The 19,489-nt window shown below is 41.0% G+C and overlaps 1 protein-coding gene across 8 annotated transcripts in view; it reads right to left on the reverse strand.

Annotated features, from left to right (window-relative positions):
* Positions 1-19,489, reverse strand: part of shank3a (SH3 and multiple ankyrin repeat domains 3a) — a 141,435-nt gene that overhangs the window by 88,222 nt on the left and 33,724 nt on the right. Inside the window, exon 1 of one of the 8 annotated variants that reach the window (XM_085779437.1) lies at positions 15,542-15,770. The exons of 6 other annotated variants lie outside the window; for them this stretch is intronic. In XM_085779437.1, coding sequence (XP_085635563.1) covers positions 15,542-15,628 — 87 coding nt within the window. In that variant the 5' untranslated portion in view covers positions 15,629-15,770. Of the gene's footprint in view, positions 1-15,541; positions 15,771-19,489 lie in introns of those variants that run through there. One more of the 8 variants, XM_085779439.1, reaches the window with a different exon arrangement.

Here is a 19,489-nt window from a genome sequence, read left to right on the forward strand (position 1 = left end):
AATTAGGGTTAGTGCATTTTGCAATAAAAGCATGAAATCTGGTACACTTACTATACTATACACACAGTATAGCCAACGCAATTCTGAAAATAATTGGATATGGAGCAATCTTGAATTTTCAATATGGCAGCCATGGCAGCCATTTTTCAAAATGGCCACCAGCAACAACAGTTTTCTTATTTGTGATGGATATAATTTTATATTGAGGACATAACTAGTTAAATGTATTTACTATACCAGTGTGAATTGCTTTTTGCATGACCCCCCAGAATTTCTTACAAGCTTCTTTCTTTCTCACAAGACTCACAGGTTGTGTCGAAACCAAGGGGGCAGTTGTCGGTCTGAGAAGTGAAGCTCACTTCCGCGTTCAAAAAACTGCAATCCCCTCGGCTTCCTCTGGGGGCTGGTGTCAGAAAGAAGCATTCTCCATAGACCCCCATGTTAAAATCGCCGACTTTACATCCTCAATAAACATGATCAAAGCCTGGTGTCAGCACGTTTTTTGGTCTCAATCGATAGTTTCTACCCCCGCACACACTCTGAGGGGGGTGAATTTTTTTTTTTTAACTCTACCATTTTACTGTTATTAGGTTAAAATTCTGGCCAATTAGGGCGCGGAAACGTTGAGTGACAGGTCCGTAGCGGTCCGTGGACAGCTGCTTCGAGGCCAGTGGGTGGGTTCTCGGCCAATCCAACATGGCGCTGTTCAGGCCGCCATATTTGAGTCACAAAAACGACTCCCCAAAACCAATGGGTGACGTCACGGATAATACGTCCATATTTTTTACAGTCTATGGTCGAAACCTTCCACAACCCTTCTTACATTTGCAGGAGACAAGCATCGTGGTTTGGTGGTTAGCACTTTTGCCCCCCAGCAAGAAGGTTTCAGGTTCAATGCTGGGCCAGGGGGCCTTTGTGAGTGGAGTATGCATGTTCTCTCTAGGTTCTCAGGCTTCCTCCCACAGTCCAAAAACATGTACACTAGGTTGATTGGCCAATCAAAATTGCCCGTAGTGCTTGAATGTGAGTGTTGTTTGTCTTGTGGCCCTGTGATTGAATCACGGCCTGTCCAGGATGTGCCCTGCCCGTGCCTTATGTTAGCTGGGATTGGCTCCAGCCCACCGCAACCCTGCATGGACAAGTGGAGTATCAATGGATGGCCTGGCTGGACTGGCCTGCATCCGGCAGGCATGTCCAGAAGGGCTCATAATATCCCTCAGATATCTTTGACAAGCCCCATTTACATGGCGAAGGTAGTTGTGAACATGGTCATGAAGGGCAGCCTTTGTGGGGAGGATTGACTGAACATTGTGCCTCTGCACATAACTTTGGGGGGCTGGAGCCAATCCTAGCTAACATAGGGTGTGGGCTGGGAAGGACAGGACAACACACACTTATAACGCACTACGGGCAATTTAGAGTGGCCAATGTACCTATTGGACTGTGGGAGGAAGCCAGAGATTTTCAGATATTAAAGCATACCCAAGTTTTAACAGATAGGGAGGACAGTTGAGCTCAACAACATTCCCAAAATTGCCTCAAATGTATCATGTGGCAACATAAAAAAATCATGCAACATTTTAATCCCTGCACCTCTTTTATGTCTCCTCCTCCGGATACTGCAATGCTCTTTCTTCCTGACTTAATCAAAAACTCCCTGTCATGTTCTCAGCTTGGGGAAAATACTGCAGAGAAGCCTTCAGCTGGTACAGAGAGATGAGAGTGGATCGTTTTATTTCAACCATATGTGCACTGATTACCTATTACTTTTTGTAGCAACCACTTAACAGTAGATAGGTCTTTCTCCCACTCATCATGCAAGATTGTGCAGGCACAAGCAGCAGGGCCTGGCAATGATTTGCAAGTGAGACAAAATCCTCCAGTTCATGAAATGCTTATGAATTAAAAAGTAGAGTGCAAATTAGCAGAAATTCAGCCTGTTAACATTTAATTCATTCATTTTCCAAGCTGGAGTGATATGGATGTGACTGCTGTCCCTCGTGGGCTACCATGCTGCACATTAATACTAACCTGAGTTCTTTAAATGGTTTTCTTGAAAGACAATAACTTCATACATCTGGCTACACAGCCTGGAGCAGAAAACTAATTTACAGGCGATATTGTGCACACAGAAGTTGGTTTAAAATATAACATCAAATAAAGGTTAAAAAAAAGGAAAAGAAAACAACTCAAAAAGTGGGAGGAGTGGGTGATAAACTGGTTAGAGGCAAGCATCATCAACACAATCATGAAATCATGTTCCACTAAACTTTAATTCCCAATGGTGGTAAAGATCACTAAAACTAGGAATATATCACTCAAAATCATACAAAATTAATCACTCAAAATCTTGAAAAGCACAATCACTAATATTTTGTAAGACTGTGGCATGTACTCTTGATACACCAGTGAATAAACTCCAGTTGGAAGTTGTAACCCACTAACACAGAAATGCCAGTCAATCACACTAATATGAAAGCTGTTGGGGAACTGTTACTGAACTCTAGCTTGAGGGAAGGAATATGCACATGGATTACAATTACCAGATCACAGCACAATTGTTGCTTAAGGAAAGTCAGTGACTGTCATAAAAATATTCAGGTGGTGGCATCCCTGCTAGGCGTCACTGCCTGCCACACCTCCTCCGGTGCCCTCAGGGAAGCCTGCAGCCTCCGGGAGAAAAAGCCACTGCTCACTAATGCACCATGTGTGTTTTTCTTAATACTCTATTGGGATCTCAATCAAAGTAACCACAGTCCTCTTTGGAAAGAAGGCAAAACCTCAAGATACAGACAGGGGAACCAATTACATAAAAATGACAGATGTGGTGGGCTTCTCAAACCAACACATGCATACACTAATATGCACATGTGTGTTACTAGATGCATGATGTGTATGATTATGTACACATGTTCACACACAGGAGAGAGAATAAGGAGGTAAATCATTACCAAACCACCAAGTGTGGAGTGCCACCCCCCGACAGAGGCTCATCCCAGAAAGGAAGTAAAAAAAAAAAAGACAGAAAAGCTATCTACAATCTTCAAAGAAACTATTGATGTATTTCTTCACAGATACAAAAAGCCCCTCAGCTCAGTCACATACGCTGATTTACAGGACAGCTGCACAGTTCTGACAGAAGCAGCACAGACCACCTGTTTTCCTTTAGAAGGAAAGATGTGCTCGTACTCATTCTATACTAATTTTGGCCAATGAAGAAGCAGACAGCCCCTTCCTCTTTTCAGGAGGCATTCGATAATGACTAACAACACAGCAGGAAACTGTCAGGCAGCTAATACATGTCTCTCACTTTGAAACAGTTGTCACAACATGTAGCTCATTTTTAAAGCCTCAGTCGCTACCTCACCTTAGCTGCCCCTTTAATCTTGCACTTGGTCTAGTGGGGTAAGAGACAGTACTGAAACTTGAGAAATGCTACTGAAGAAGAAAATGGCATGTCCACTTCCATCACCTGCAGCTGGTCAACAGTCTCCTATTGGTGTTTCCTTTTTTATTTCTGCTAACATCTTCCATGGGAGTCCCCTTCCCTTCCGCCATGATTCATCAGTTTGAGGTTAATCCTGCTGATGTTACGATATTAAAAGAGAGTATTGCTTTATCAAATAGCTGTATTAAAGGGATAGTTCAACATTTTGGCAAATTGGCCCATTGCCATAATCGCTATAGTCATAGCAGTAGGTTCGTTACCATTAATTGTCGGTGTAAGCTATTTTTAGAACGGAGGAGCGGGGCGGCAGGCTGCTCAGGGCTGTGCTATGGAGGCTAAAGGAATTTCTTGGTTTCCCTCATCAAACTCATCAAATACAAAATCCCAAAACTCCAAAACGCTTTCGTGGACAAGTTGTGACCTGCACATTCACCACGCTATGAGATAATAATGGAACGTTACGAAACTGAGCCGTTTTCGAGGTAAATACAGAGTCTGCTTGCTGAAAAACTGTCCCTGAACGCAACGCGCATCAGCGGTTTTGCATGAATTTACCTCTAAAACGGCTCCGTCTCGTAACGTTCCGTTATTATCTCATAGCGTGGTGATTGTGCAGCTCACAACTTGTCCACGACAGCCTTTTGGAGTTGTTGGGTTGTGTATTTGATGAGTTTGATGAGGAAAACCAAGAAATTCCCTTAGCCTCCATAGCGTAGCCCTGAGCAGCCTGCTGCTCTGCTCCACCGTTCTAGAAATAGCTTACACCGACAATTAAAGGTAACAAACCTACTGCTATGACTATAGCGATTATGGCAATGGGCCAATTTGCCAAAATGTTGAACTATCCCTTTAAGCGGACAGCAAATAGAGTACCCTGAATAGCTCATTAGTGCTGATTGCCTTGGCCCCAAAAAGCTATGCAGCTTCTTTACATCAACTGCTGTCATGAGGATGGGGTGACCTTGCTGTGCTGCTGGATCAGGAAAAAAAAGTGGGGGAACCACATAAGAAAAAGAGAATCAGAGACATGGAGGAAAGAAAAAATAAATGATAGCATCTCATCCCAGTGCAGCACAGTAAAAAAAAAAAAGCAGCAATAATCATCTCCCAGAATGTTTCTGCTTTAATAATGCAAAATTTCTACTGTAATAAAGTGACACTCCAATTACAATTTTTTATGTTGACTTCACATTAATTCAACCTGTGAGATACCTCCCTCCTATCTGAGGGTGTTACTCCCCCATAGTGGCTCACTAGCAGCCAGGGTGTAGAGAAGCTCCTGGATATTGAAGGGCTGCCTTATTGCTCTTAAACCCGCTGCATTAAAGAGCTTAGAATTGCTGTTAGTTGTCATCACAATTTTACCTGGAGGACTTCAGACCGCTGACAAACTCAGCTCACTGGTTTTGAACGTTTGGATGTGTGTCCTCTGTATACAAGATCATCAATCAGTGACACAAAATGAGTGGCAGTGGTTCTCCAGCTACCAGGACAAAGCCCCTTCCTTTAGTTCAGTATACTGAAGAGGCTCTCATCTCCCCCAGCAGTAAAGTGGGATTATCTGCCACTACTTGATAAAAGCCTGGGTAGGGGGCTAGAAATTACAGAGACAACACATCTTGCCTTGCCACCATTGCTGTCCCCCATGTCTCTTTTACTCACTGTCTGATTTCTATGGCTATTCTCTCTTGGTCTTTCTTCTCCTTTAACAAAGTGTGTTTGCCAAAGCTTCATGAAAGGAGGTGTGCACACTTAATGTCCTGTTCAATAGCTCGTGTGCATCCATGTGTGACCCATACAGCAGTACATATGTGTGTCAGACACTTTCACTGCCCTATATTTACACTCATTACCACATGGCCTTGTAGCCCCTGGTCCCTCACAGCTGCCCTACAAGTACAGTGTGCCATGGATGAATAGTAATTACAATGCTCACCAAAATAATGCTTATTCGGGAGGATCATATATTGGTTTAATGTGAGCTGGCCCGTGAAATACACACATGCTCTAAAGCTTCACAGCTGCTTAGGTAATAAACATAGTGAGCCAGAGCAGTGGGTCATGGGAATGCTCTGGGGACTGTCAGATATCAGGATGATAAGAGCACAGTCTAAACAGCTGGGAAAGACCATAGGCCTCAAGTAGATGTGGAAGTAATGCTTTACCACATTAACACAGAGCCCTGCTGTCAGTGCCGGTAACATCATACATTGTGTATTGTGAAGACACGCATATGGTTGCCATATTCTCATTCAGGGCTACTGGCTGCCAATGCAATGTGACATACAGTACATACAAGACATAAGTATATAAGAAGGATTCCCGATCCACAGCGTGTAGTGAAAAGTGGTCATTCACAGTAGAAACAAATTGACTCTGATCTGAAAATTGTCAGTGATCCTCCTGAGCCTGCAACTACATACTCACATGCAGCTATTTTGTGCCTCCAACTCATCAGGTTTATCCTGTCAGCATCGAGCTGCTGCGTCTGTGTAGTGAAGCCTATTCAGATGCCAGGTGACTTGTCTATGCAGCCTGACTGACAGTGATGTGAAGAAACAGCCACGACACTAACTGATAGTGTGATAAACTAGAGCCAACAGTGTCACAGAGATTCACTGATGAACAAAACAGCTGAGACTGTTGTGGTTAATTTGATTAATTGCTTGAAGGAGGTAAATGTCTCTGACGAAGGTTGGGAGAGACGATGTTAATTAATAAATGAAACAAATGCACAATATAATATTTCACACTGCAATAACCATGGAGGGGGCAAAGAGTAAAGAAGTTAATACAAGCTTACCAAAAGTATTTTTATCATAAGTGCGCTTACTACAAATCATGGCAACAATAACAATCACCAATTTAAAGGGGAAACCGTCTCCTCTGGTATGGGGTCACATCAACAAACACAAACACACTTATCTGGCACAGAGTGTTCCTGATTCTGTCTGCGCTGTGTTGACAGTCACTTAAATTAAGGCTAGAGTAAGAGCGGGCAGGCCTTGACCCTCGTCTTCCACATCCTTTGTACAGACGCTGCCCTGCTGCAGGGGCACTGCATTTAAATTAGACACACAGACCAAGAGAAACACAATTCCCTTTTATAAACAAGCGGATCATGGCTACATTCTCATATCTCCCCACTCATACAATAGTTGTGTTTAGTAATGTACATCTAATCAAAAGCATTTGACATACAGTAGTACACTACCATGTTTCTCTGAACACTGACACCAATAAGAATATTTGGTCTTTGAGAGGTGTATTCTGAAATAGAGACTAAAATGTACTGAAAGAGACAGGAATTTATTTTTCAGTGTGGAATAAAGGGTCAATTCTGCGGCAGACACTAGAAATGTATAGGCTTTACTTTGCTAAATACTGTAGTACTAGGATGACTCATATGTGGAAAAAATAATTAACACAGTCCGAGTAAGAAAAGATAAGGTATGATTGACAGCCGAAAAGATCATGATGCAGTTTTTAGAATAAGAGGATGATAAATTTGAATCACAGTGTACTGTAAAGGTAATCCAGTACACAAACATGGGTATTGTCATGTTGAATAAACATTGATTTGTAATATAGAACCACTAAATTAAGTGAACAGGCAAACATTCAGACTACTTCCTTAGTTCTCTATCTGTAGATACAAGCATGAAATATCATATGAGCAAACCAAAGGAAGGGGCATTGAGTCGCATGATTTGACTAAAATCAGAATTAAATCCTCAAAACATTTTTTAGACGGGGGCTTATTGATCAACTCTGATAAACCTGATGACAATCTGCCGAATACTGTGTTGGTCCCCCTTTTGCTGCCAAATACATAACAAACTGTGATGCACTGGGTATTCTGACAACCAGCCTTGGCTGCTCATGACCCTGTGGCCAGTTCATCACTGTTGCTTCCTTGTCCACTTTTGATATTGACCGCTGCACACCCCACAAGAGCTGCAGTTTTTGAGATGTTCTGACCCAGTCGTCTAGCCATCACAATTTGGCCCTTGTCAAACTCGCTCAAATCCTTACGCTCACCCATTTTTCCTGTTTCACATCAACACAACACAATCAACACATCAACTTTAAGGACAAAATGTTCACTTGCTGCCTAATATATCCCACCCGCTAACAGGTGACATGATAAAGTGTTATTCACTTCACCTGTCAGTGGTCGTAGTGTTATGCCTGACCATATAAGTCACTGTTCGTTTTTTGAAGCATGTTTCCATACACTGTATGTAACTTATTCCCACCTCTGAGGGATACTGAGATGCATTTCACGTCTTTTGCAAAAGCACAAATCAAACAGTGTCAGTGGAGACCATATAGTAAAGCTGTCACTAGTCGACTGCATCTTCCTTTGCAATCAAAACAGAATCTCCTCTTTTAAGATCTATTCTCATCAGAGGGGGAAAAACAGTCAAATGGCTTAGCTAGTTTTATTTGTCAGTTTACTCTATAATTCATGGATTTATTGCAGAGTATGAAGCATGTTCCTATTAAAAATGCAACACAATGATGTGGTGTGGCAGAAACACAAGAAAATGGGGACACGTGAGGGGAAGGAATGGAGGAGAGTAGTGCAAAGACTTACAGAGAGAGAGAGGATAAGAAATGAGAGTAGAGCAGCACTCTACTCACAGGTCAAGCAAACAAAAGGCACAGAGAGAAACACTCTACTAAAATGTTAGTTGTTATGTAATGACTGTAATTTGCTTGTGTAGATGTTAGACTATAGGGAAAACTTCATTGTAACACATTTAACAGATATTCAGTATGATTAGAAATCCTACTATCAGATTCTGTTTGTGATCGGATGTTTTTGACATTCAGTCTGTCCCTGTCAGAGATTTTTATTCCCAGGTTTAATGGCTTGCTGAAACACCTGTCCAGCAACAAACACCTGTGAAATTATGTATAATGTTCAGCACACACGAGCAAACAACAATCTTTAGATGATTTGAAATTCTTTTACAGAACAGGATTCTGGTCTTAGCTTGTTCTCAGACTTTGTTCTTGCTGACCAGTGTACGCACTCCCTGACTGTGAGCAAATCTAATTATAGCAAAAATAATGGCTCTGTGCCAAACAGGCTCCTGACTGGCTGTCTAACACTGTGGTTTTACACCAAGCGGCAGCATGTTAGACTTCATGGGTTCTCAACAACATGTAAAAAAAAAGTTTAATCATGAGTGTCATCTGTCAGTCACTGTTTGAGTCTGCAAAGAGTTTTAATTCATTTTCACGCCATGATGGGAAAATATAAATAATAATGAGTAAATATAGTAAACCAGCCTCTGGCAAGTCAGTGAAATATTACTTTAGCACATTGGATGAGCAACCTCTGATCATCGTCAAATAAATGACAGTGATTTGCTCCCATTGCACTAGTCTCCATCCGTACATTGGTGTATGTATATATAGATGTTCTCTCAATTTAAAACATGAGAAATAATGATTTAAAGACGACAGCTAGAAAATATTATTTTACAACCACATCCAGGTTGCCTATTTCTGTTTTTTCAGCCAAAATTGTGTTCTTGAGGGATATCTGAGTTTGACACAGCTCCATGAAATGTAGCTCTGAAATGTGTGTAGCGTGATGCAGTACGAATATCCATTATTGCAGATATATTTTCTTTTGCTGGTTTTCAGTGACTAACGTAAGCAGCAAACTGTGGTAACAACAAATTTTTAGCAAGGCATTTGTCACATTTTGGCATATTCGGCAAATAAAATACATTTAATATACCGGTGCATCTCAATAAATTAGAATATCATGGATGACTTCATTTATTTCAATAATTCAATTCAAAAGGTGAAACTAATACCTGATATGATCCATGACACACAGACTGAAATATCCCATGTTGTTATTTCGCTTAATTGTAATGATTATGGCTTATATTTAATGAAAACCCCAAATTCAGTATCTCAAAAAATTAGATTACTACATCAGACCAAATTTAAAAAATGATTGTTAATACAGAATTGTTGGTCTTCTGGAAAGTATGTCCATGTATATGCACTCAGTACTTGGTTGGGGCTCCTTTTGCTTCAATTACTGCATCAATTCGGGGTGGCATGGAGGCAAACAGCCTGTGGCACTGCTGAGCTGATATGGAAGCCCAGGTTGCCTTGATAGCTGCCTTCAACTCCTCTGCATTTTTGGGTCAGTGCATCTTCTTGACAATACCTGATAGATTATCTATGGGCTTGAGGTCTGGCGAGTTTGCTGGTCAGTCAAGCACAGTAACATCATGGTAATTTAACCAGCTTTTGGTGCTTTTGTCAGTGTGGGCAGGTGCCAAATCCAGCTGGAAAATTAAATCAGCATCTCCATAAAGCTTGTCAGCAGAAGAAAGCATGCAAGTGCAGCAAGTGCTCTACAATTCCCTGGTAAACAGCTGCGCTGACCTTGGATTTCAGAAAACACAGTGGACCAACACCAGCAGATGATGTTGCACCCCAAATCATCACTGACTGTGAAAACTTGACGCTGGACTTCGAGCAACTTGGATTCTGTGCCTCTGCACCATTTCTTGTCTGTATACAGCATCTATTGCACGTCTGCCCATGGGTGAGGGATCCCTCCTCTGTTGCTCATCCTGAGGTTTCTCAAAAAAAAAAAAAATTTGTTCTTGTTTTCTGTCCTCAGTCGATGTAAGGGTCTAAGGGCAGAGGATGTTGTTATGATGCTATGTAAAGCCTTTTGAGACAAACTAAGACACCTCTGACGTTGTTTCTTGTTCGAAATAGCTTGACACACTAGATCCAAAAATGCAGAGGAGTTGAAGGCAGCTATCAAGGCAACCTGGGCTTCCATATCAGCTCAGCAGTGCCACAGGCTGTTTGCCTCCATGCCACCCCGAATTGATGCAGTAACTGAAGCAAAAGGAGCCCCAACCAAGTGCTGAGTGCATATACTGTACATGGACATACTTTCAACAATTCTGTATTAACAATCATTTTTCATTAACATTGAGCTGCACCTGTATGTATATATATACACTGTATATATATTTGAGTATTTGATGTTCAAAACAAAAGATTGTGAAGTATTCACCTGAAAATCTAATACTGGTTTTCACATTGAATGAAATGTTGTGAAGTCGACCACACACAGAGACATATAAAGGCATTGTACATTTAACATTATACAGTATGCATGTGGGTTTTGTCTGCATGTCTGGTGCCTCTATCTATGTCTGTTTGGACCTCAGCCTACGGTGTGTTTGTCTGGGAGAGCAAGAGCGCCAGAAATCTTGAATATCCATACCTAACAGGCTTAAAGTGTAATGCTCTGAGCTACAAAAAGACCAGTATACTGTATGACAGAGTATGGACTTGATCCCAAAAAATAGGATTTTCTGAGAGAGGAATCTTCAACCTTTACTGTATAGCAGCAAAAATAAATCTCTGAGTAATTTGATACACTTTTAAGCTTAGGGGGAGACTAACACCACATGAAAAAGCAGTGGAAGCTTGAGGATTAAATTTATAGCACTGATTCACACACAAGCAATTACACACACTCACTCACTCACTCACTCACTCACTCACTCACTCACTCACTCACTCACTCACTCACTCACTCACTCACTCACTCACTCACTCACTCACTCAGTCCATACATAAAATAACACTGATTCATAATTTAGAGCACTAAACACACACGTTATTCATGATGCATGAGTGCAGTAAAAATACACACACACACTTGAAGACAGTGATGGGGGCTACTGTTACTATAGCAACAGCATCTAACACATCATTGACTGCAAATGCCTGTGTGACTGCAATCCAATCTTACACTGTTCTGATTATCATTGTTGAGTCAATTGCAAATAACTTGTCTTTTGGAAGTAAACATTTCAGAGAGCTCAAAACATATTTTCTTTCACTGAGATTTGTTTTTGATTGATTTCTACTTAAGGGCGTTCCTGTTCTTATGAATGGTGTGTTTTCTCGGGTATAGTTGGCAGAAAAAAGATAACAAGAGAAAAAGAAAACAAAAAGACAAACAAAAGTGCCTCTCTGCATTCCAGCCTAAAGCTCGCCTTTACCTGGACCCATGTCATCTGCTGACACAGCATGCACATACCAGTATGCTCACTCTATTATGTGAGCTATCTCTTTATTTAAACCATTAAAATGAGACTGTAACCAGATCAGTTATTTTCTGTTTCTGTAATTAGTGTCATTCACACAACAAACAGTGATCACTATGTTGATGTCAAATGAATTACACAAACGTTTCAACATGCAAGTTTGAACTACATGTGTAAAATGTCATGCGGTTTGCTGTGTTGCAACAGAACTTAAAGCACATACTAGGTCACACACTATAAAATAGAGAGTCCAGATAATTCAAAGCTGGCAAATAAACAGTTGGCTGCACTTTAGACGAAATGTTGCTCCATTAAAAAAAACTTCTTTTTCTGTGGGTATCCAAGAGAGAGAATGGTGTCAGAGCTATACCTACACAACCTCACTGTGACAGTAACCTGCATTTACTCCAGATCTCATGAGTCATTTTAGCATTTGTGTGCTGTGTCTAACCTCTGTGGCCCGGCTCCTCGAAGTTCTCTCTGAACGCAGCAGCATGGTGTCTCCTGAGTAATCCTGTTCAGAAGCACTTGGAAAGTATGTTCTCGCTTTGTATAATAATCTAGTATTCCGCCTGATGTACTACAGTTTGGGCAGGCGGCACAGTGTGAGCTAACTCAGAAAGGGCTGGCTAAAGGCTGGAACAAAGCCAAAGCCTCTGTCCCACTCTTTAACACACTCACAAACATGCAGAGCAGAGGTTTATTGTATGTGGACCCCCAAACTCATTCTGCTGTATTTTATTTTCCCCCCACCCTCATGGCTACACTAGCTTCATGGCTTTCTTTGACAACCTTTAATGTAAAAAAAACAAAAAAAAAAGGGAAAAAAAAGGCAGACTATCCAAATGCCCACTCCCGTAGACTTAATTTGCTGACAGTTACAATGGACAACAATTAAGAGATATAGTAACATACACACATCTGGCTGACCAGCTTTTTAAACAGGTAAATCTGTTTGAGAACTACAGTAGAGATGTGAATTTAGTTACACATTGCATATACTGTACATGCAACTATAGGTGTTTAGAAAATACTGGGCACAGATGGACAGTAGAGAAGTCTGGAAAGTTTTTTTTTTTTTCTCACTGTGTAACTATTTATGATCCATTATAACCACCCATGTTGCAGACTAACTGATTTTCACAGCTATAGGGGTAATTCTCCACAGAGTAATATTTAACAAACTCATGCAGCCAAATTCACACTACATATTTCACATGAAATATGACAAGAGCTCTATTGTTGCTTGTATGCATTACTGTGTTTTTGTGTATTTGTGTTTGTAAGCAGGGTGGCTGGGGAGAATGAGGGGAATGTATGCTGTCATCAGAATCAAAGAGTCCAGAGAAAGAAAGAGCTGAATCAGGTCCACTCATGTGCTTTCAGACAGACACACAAACTGACACTAGGACTGACACACAGACAGGGGGGAGGCAGGATGAAACACACGTTAACAAAACAAAGCTAAACTGGAGCTCCATCTAATAAAAATAAATGTGAAATATAACTGAAAAAATAGCAAAAAACAACCCTCAACTACATGCTGCAAACGGGCCTAGGGTCTCCAGAGAGACACAAGAGGAGGACAGCCAGTCGGCTGCAGACAGGGGGTATGTGGCTAGTGTATTTATTCAGTCAGATGATTATTAGAACTCTATTGTACTTAACGCCCCTGGCATCCTATTCTGCAGTTATCTATTCATACTGCCTGACCTAGAATGATGGGGTCTAATGCCAGTGGGATGTTGTACAGTATGGAGCAGAAGCTATACCATGTTTTTTTTTTTTTTACTGTGAAATGAACTTAGGCAATGAGGCATAACATCATCAAGACTAAACAGCGAGTCCAGTTCCACTTCAGTTAAATGGAGGGTTGGATCAAATCAGCTGTTGTCTAAAATGTCGCCCCTTCACACATACAAAGAGACAAATGTCAGATGCGATCTTTTCAGACAAAATATGACACTTAGTGAAGCTAGGTGGTATTTTTGTTGGATTTACATACATATCCAGAAAAAGAAAATAAGATATTTTCCAATTATACGCACAGGGCTGAGGTGTGTGTGACTGGTGCACAAGAATGTGGATGTGACTGAATCCTCTGCTGCAGATACTGTGACAGCCAAACAGAGAAGTCACATGGTTTAACTAGCTTTCTCTTGTCTTCTTGTCTGTTGTCCCTGAGCCCTTTCATTTTGCAGGAGCCTGTAATGATTCTTCAAAGACTAGTGCAAATGTGTGATCTCTGTTCTTTTACTTGATCTGATTGTAGCTGCTAATTTCTGGATGTCACCCACTTTAATATGTCACTGCAAAACTTTAGCCCAAACTTCCAGACTGCCACAACACAAAGAAAACAAACCGGTTTAAAGTTTAAAAATCAAATCTGCTATGGACAAATCCCTCTCTATTTTTCTATTGCCATGACTTAATACTTAACCAAGATCACAAAAACAGAGCCCAAAGAAATAGCATCAGTAGTAGCAGAGACCCACACAGAGTTTACTGGGGCTGTATTATAAATAGCCTGGAGCTATAGTTTCTACATGGCCTGGTTTCAGAACATACTGAACAAAACAGGATCAATTCATTCTTCATTCTAATCGTTCTAATCATTGTCACACTCTCTCGCTTGCACAAATACATAAACAACCCACTCAGTTGAAGTGAGAAATAAATAGTTGTGGTGAACGTTAAACAACTTACGTAGTATACAGTGGTCCAGTTTTTCAAAGAACTTCTTACACATGTGTTAGAAAAGCAGAAACATAAGACACATTGTGAACAGCTTCCCAGCCTACAGAGTGTAATTATATTACTAGAGTAATTATCTGAAATGTCAAATAAGTCTGTCACTATACAAGCTAAGTAATGCTAAAATAATACACACAAGTGCAGTACGCAGTTTTGATGGCCATTACTCACAATAGCTGAATGTGTAAGTAGGAAATGCTGCTAAACTCAAACAATGTGTGTTTGACATAAATTCCATAATTGACCCAGTAAACAGTTGGAAGATGTTTGTGTGGTATATTTCATAGTGTAGGTTTGGCTGCCCAGTTGTGCAGTAGTAGCTCAGGTCACGTTGCCTACAGGGCGTCCTGTTGACAGCTGCCAGCTGCTGAGCCCTCTTTGACTACGACTGCCAGCTCTAAGATTCTTGAGGGAGGTTCACAGAAAATACTGTATGTGGTAGTTAACAAGTTTACCCACTGTGCCCCGGCCGACACTGCACGCTGTCTTTGCAGCTTTGTCTCTGTCTGACACAAACGCACACGCAGTGAAGTCATCTCCATCAGAGAGCATAAATATCAGGTTATGACAGCAATGTGAGACAAGCAGAGCATTGTGACAGTAAAGACCACAAGGCAAGTTCTGTCCTGGAGAGACCCGCTGGCAGACCCTTACGCACACATTGTCATGTGCATGCATAAACACATTTTCATACTTGCGTGCACCCACACACACTTCTTTGCAACATAAAAAGACATGCACACTCAAAAATTGTTTTCCTTGCTTACACAGAGATCTAAGGGAAATCACAACCACTCACACTTGCCACAGTTTGACACAAACATCAACACCTCCTCTGACATATCAAGTGCACACACACACACACACACACGCACACATCGACAGATACACTGATCCAAGCACACAGTTAGTAACTGAACCAGTGCAGAGAGAAACATTAGCATTCTGTCAGGGTTTCAGACAAGACTGCACCAGCTCTTCACACAGCCAACATGCAGCAGAGCATAACAACAGAACGAAAGCCAGGGAGAGAAAGAGGGAGAGAGCAAGAGAGGATAGACAGGTAGACAAGGATGGGTTGGGGGGTGTTTGTGAATAACAGGGAGTAGAAAGTATGGAAAATAGACAGAAGGAAAGAGAGAGAGAGGAATAAAAAGATGCATTTACACCAGGGGATAATGGTAAAATCAAATTAAGAAGATGATGAGAGCAACTGGGGTACCTTACTATTGAGTCTGGCCTTCCTGGCTTCTTTAGTTTTTCTTTCCCTTCTCTCGGCTGCTTGTCTTCTGCCCAGTGCGGATCCCATCTTATACACACACACGCACACGGAAGCACTCCCAGTCACACGCGCACTCCCGTGGGTCAGCTACAGTCCCAATGCCAAAACATCCTCCACATGGCCATACATTGTCCCCCTCCTCCTCCTCGTCTCCTCTCCTCTTGTTCTCTCTCTCTCCTTCTCCTTCGCTATCTGCTCTTGTCAAAGTAGCACATGCATATTCACATGGTCACTAACACTCACCCGAGCACAGGCGCACACATTGACTCCTGTGCATGCACAGACAGACGGAGAGATGGTAAGGGGTGATTTTGCAGGATGCTGGCGAGTACGGAAGGGAGGGTGGGGAGAGAGAGAAATGGAGGGAGAGAGAGAGAGAGAGAAGAGGGAGGGAAAATAGAGGGAGGAGAAAAAGCGTTAAGATAGAGGAAGGGAAAAATGAAATGGAGAAAGTGTGGGTGAGATACAGAAGGAAGGGAAGATACGCTTGGAGTGGAAATCCCTAATAAACAGTGAAGGGAGCTAGTGTAATCTCTGTTATCACAGCAATGTGCGAAACCTAGTGTTACATAACAGTGGCTGCTTTATGACAATTGACTAATGGTCATGTTCTTGTATCTTAGTGTTCCTGAAAATATTATGTGTAAATGGAAAAATTGCTTGGGCCAATGACTCCAGAACTATCCACAGGCACAGTATTGTATGTGTGCATCCACAGGCACAGCCACAAAACAAAAAATACACACTCGTACAGTGTCTCAAATTGAAAACAACACAATCAATTTCAGCTGAGCCCCCTCTTCATCTTGGATTTTTTTTCTTTTAATCCCAACTTCCATGTCTGCATTTGTCTGAGAGTGTGCGTGCATGTGTGTGTGTGTGTTTTCGTTCTACCCAGATATGTCTCTTCTTCTTTCAAAGTACATACACAACATTTCTCTTCCATTTAGGGGATTATCCATAAGGGGAGCTTTGTGCGCCAGGGATTCCCCATTGGAAATGTTCTCTCATCTTGTGCCATGCAGCCTAGTGTGTGTGTACGTGTATGTGTGTGTAAATGTTTGAATGTGTGTGTGTATTATGCAGAAATTCCACATATAATTTAACATTGCATGCAGCTGCAATAACACTGCAGTGATAGGAGGGTTTAGGCACTGAATGGTAGCAGTGTGAGATCTGGCATCTCAGAACAATATCATACCTACCCTGAGTTACATCCTCTGTGTAGTTTCATTGTAAACTGAAAATAATGCAGGATTTCTCATTCATAAATACAATAAGCTGCGAACAATAATACACAGCTTTGGTGTAGGAGGAATAGCATTAGTCTTCACTATGTTTTACGGGGGTGCCTTTTATGAATAACGATTTCCCACACATGCATATTTACAAAAATGTGGCAAAGTACGATGCATTGATTTAGCTTGTGAAGGTTAATAACTTTTATCCAAAGAGAAAAGCAAATTGTACAATTTGATATTGCATGCAATGTCTCAACTGGTTCATTATATTAGCACGTATGAAATGCCCTCATTCTGGCAATGTGCTTTGTGGAATCCGTGACCACATTACCAAATAGTGCGTTACTAAATGCTTTCCACTACTGTATCACTAACCCCCTCCCTGGCCATTTCAACGCCTAAGGCTTTCATAGTTGCATATAAAAATAAAAAAATACTATATCTAAATCCTTCTATCTACTCATCCGCCCAATCCTGCATGCATCCCTTCTAAACATTGTTTTTAAAAAATATATTATTCCATATTTTTTTAAACTGCATGAGTTCTGCATCTGTTCTCCATAACACACATGAAAAAAGTGTTGCTAAAAAGGTCACATACATTTGCACTGGTGAATTCCTGGGCAAGGCTTAAGCATCAGTGCTCTGTTCCTAATAAATACTGTACGACAGCAAGAACTATGTGATCTTGTGAGTAACTGTTCATTCATTTGCTGGAATGCGGGCCTCATAAATTCCATCATTTCAAGCCCACATAACTTTATTTAAAATTCTCGCAGTGATCATGGTGATGATGACAGTATGTCACTGTGAAAAGTAGATGACTGATACATGTACCTAGAATATTTTCTTTGATGTGTGTTCTGTGATGTGCAGCCTAAAAACTGCATTCCTATTTGAAAATCACAACTCAGTACAATGTAGCTATCCTATGGCTTGTGTGGGACTGCTGTACTGTATGTGGAATTAAATAGTGTCGTATATGCACAGAATAATTGTGATTTTGTAACAGAGAGAATGTTTGTTTTAGGGAAAAATGTAGGTGTAAAACGTAAAACAGATGTAAAACAAGTCATAGAGTGAGTTTGAATCACTCCTAATTCAAAATCAAAGACAGTTTCTATCACTAGATGCCTTTTGTCACACTGCAAGAAAACCACCCATTCTTCAGCCTTGTCTATAACGTGGCTGACCTCCAACATGATACTCTGTTTTCCCCCTGAAAATATAATATGTAGATTTTCCATTCGGTCACCTAACACAGTTGACCGAGACAGTTCCAGGGTGAGAAGGTCCAGCTGGGTCAGGTGAAGAGGGAAAAAAAGAATGGGAAAATCCTATCAATTATGACCTCATTTTAAACTTGAGCCTGCGGCTAATGAGCTCCATACTAGCAAAGTAGGTTAACGCTTGACCTCTCCCTAAAAGGGCAGCTTGCTTCACAATAAATAGTGATCATCGGGGCTGCCAGGGCTGCAAGAGTCACCAATAAGAGGATTTCCCTCTCCACCCCTGGACATCATTATGCAACAAAACCAAACTCAGAAAAGAGAGAGCCAAATGTCAATGACCCATTACTTTCGAACATGACTGGCTTAATGCTAATCTTCACCAATGCATGCCTAAGAGAATATTCAATTTTTTTTTATTACGACTGCCTAAACAGACTTATTAAAAGGCTGTTAACATTCATGATTGGATGACTGCTATGAAAAATTCATATAGCCTACTTATTACCTAAAGTCAGAATTAAAAAGTATTTTATAGATGGAAATAATAAATCTCCACATAGAGCATGTGACCTTGATGTAGCCATGAAATTGAGCACCGTTATAAGATGAGCTGCATTCCTCCTACATTTAGCTAGACAGAGACAGAGACAGAGAAAACAGTGTCTGCCATAGCCTTTTCTAGCTGTGCACACCAACATTTTATAAATACATTGACACCATCCACAATATTTCCTATAAAGAGTATATTCTGTTTTATACACAGACAAATCATAAACACAGGAAAACAAGGATTTACTACTGTTCTTTGAGCATGTAACCCCATATTACCTCCATCAATTCTCTTCAATAACACAGCTGTTCTGGAAAAGCAGGCTATGTGGCTCTCACCAGCCATTCACATACAGATCTCTACTCGTTAAAAAAGTGTTAATAGTTAAAAAAACCGACTCTTTTTTTCTCATTTATGAAATTTGCATGCTTCCTTTCTATTGGCCTGCAAGGCAGACCAATCAAAACAAATTCTCTCTTTAGAGAGGATTTATTTTGTAGAATTGCCCCTAAATTGCAGCTGGGCAGGAAGTGATCTTGGCTGAGCCTTCCAGTTGAGTAGCATTCATAGACTCTGCCATAGTGATACCGTACACCAGACGGCAGCACCATGCCAAACTAATTAAAAAGAAGCAATATCTAACAGCGTGACTCAGCCTTCTAATGACTGCTTTTCTACATCTCCCTCTCATTCACTATTTCTCACTTCTCCTCCACACTCTCAGTAGATTTACACAGCAGACTCACTGTCTGTGAATACTGCAGATGGAAAACTCAACAATGACCTCAAAGTTCCCAATCTTTCAAAGAAATCATTTTCAGTGGCATTACAAGTGACACTTCCGCGATGTTGAAGTTCTTGCAGG

Source organism: Trachurus japonicus, chromosome 6, assembly GCF_045865225.1.
Source record: "Trachurus japonicus isolate A0001 chromosome 6, Traja_1.0".
NCBI lineage: Eukaryota > Metazoa > Chordata > Actinopteri > Carangiformes > Carangidae > Trachurus > Trachurus japonicus.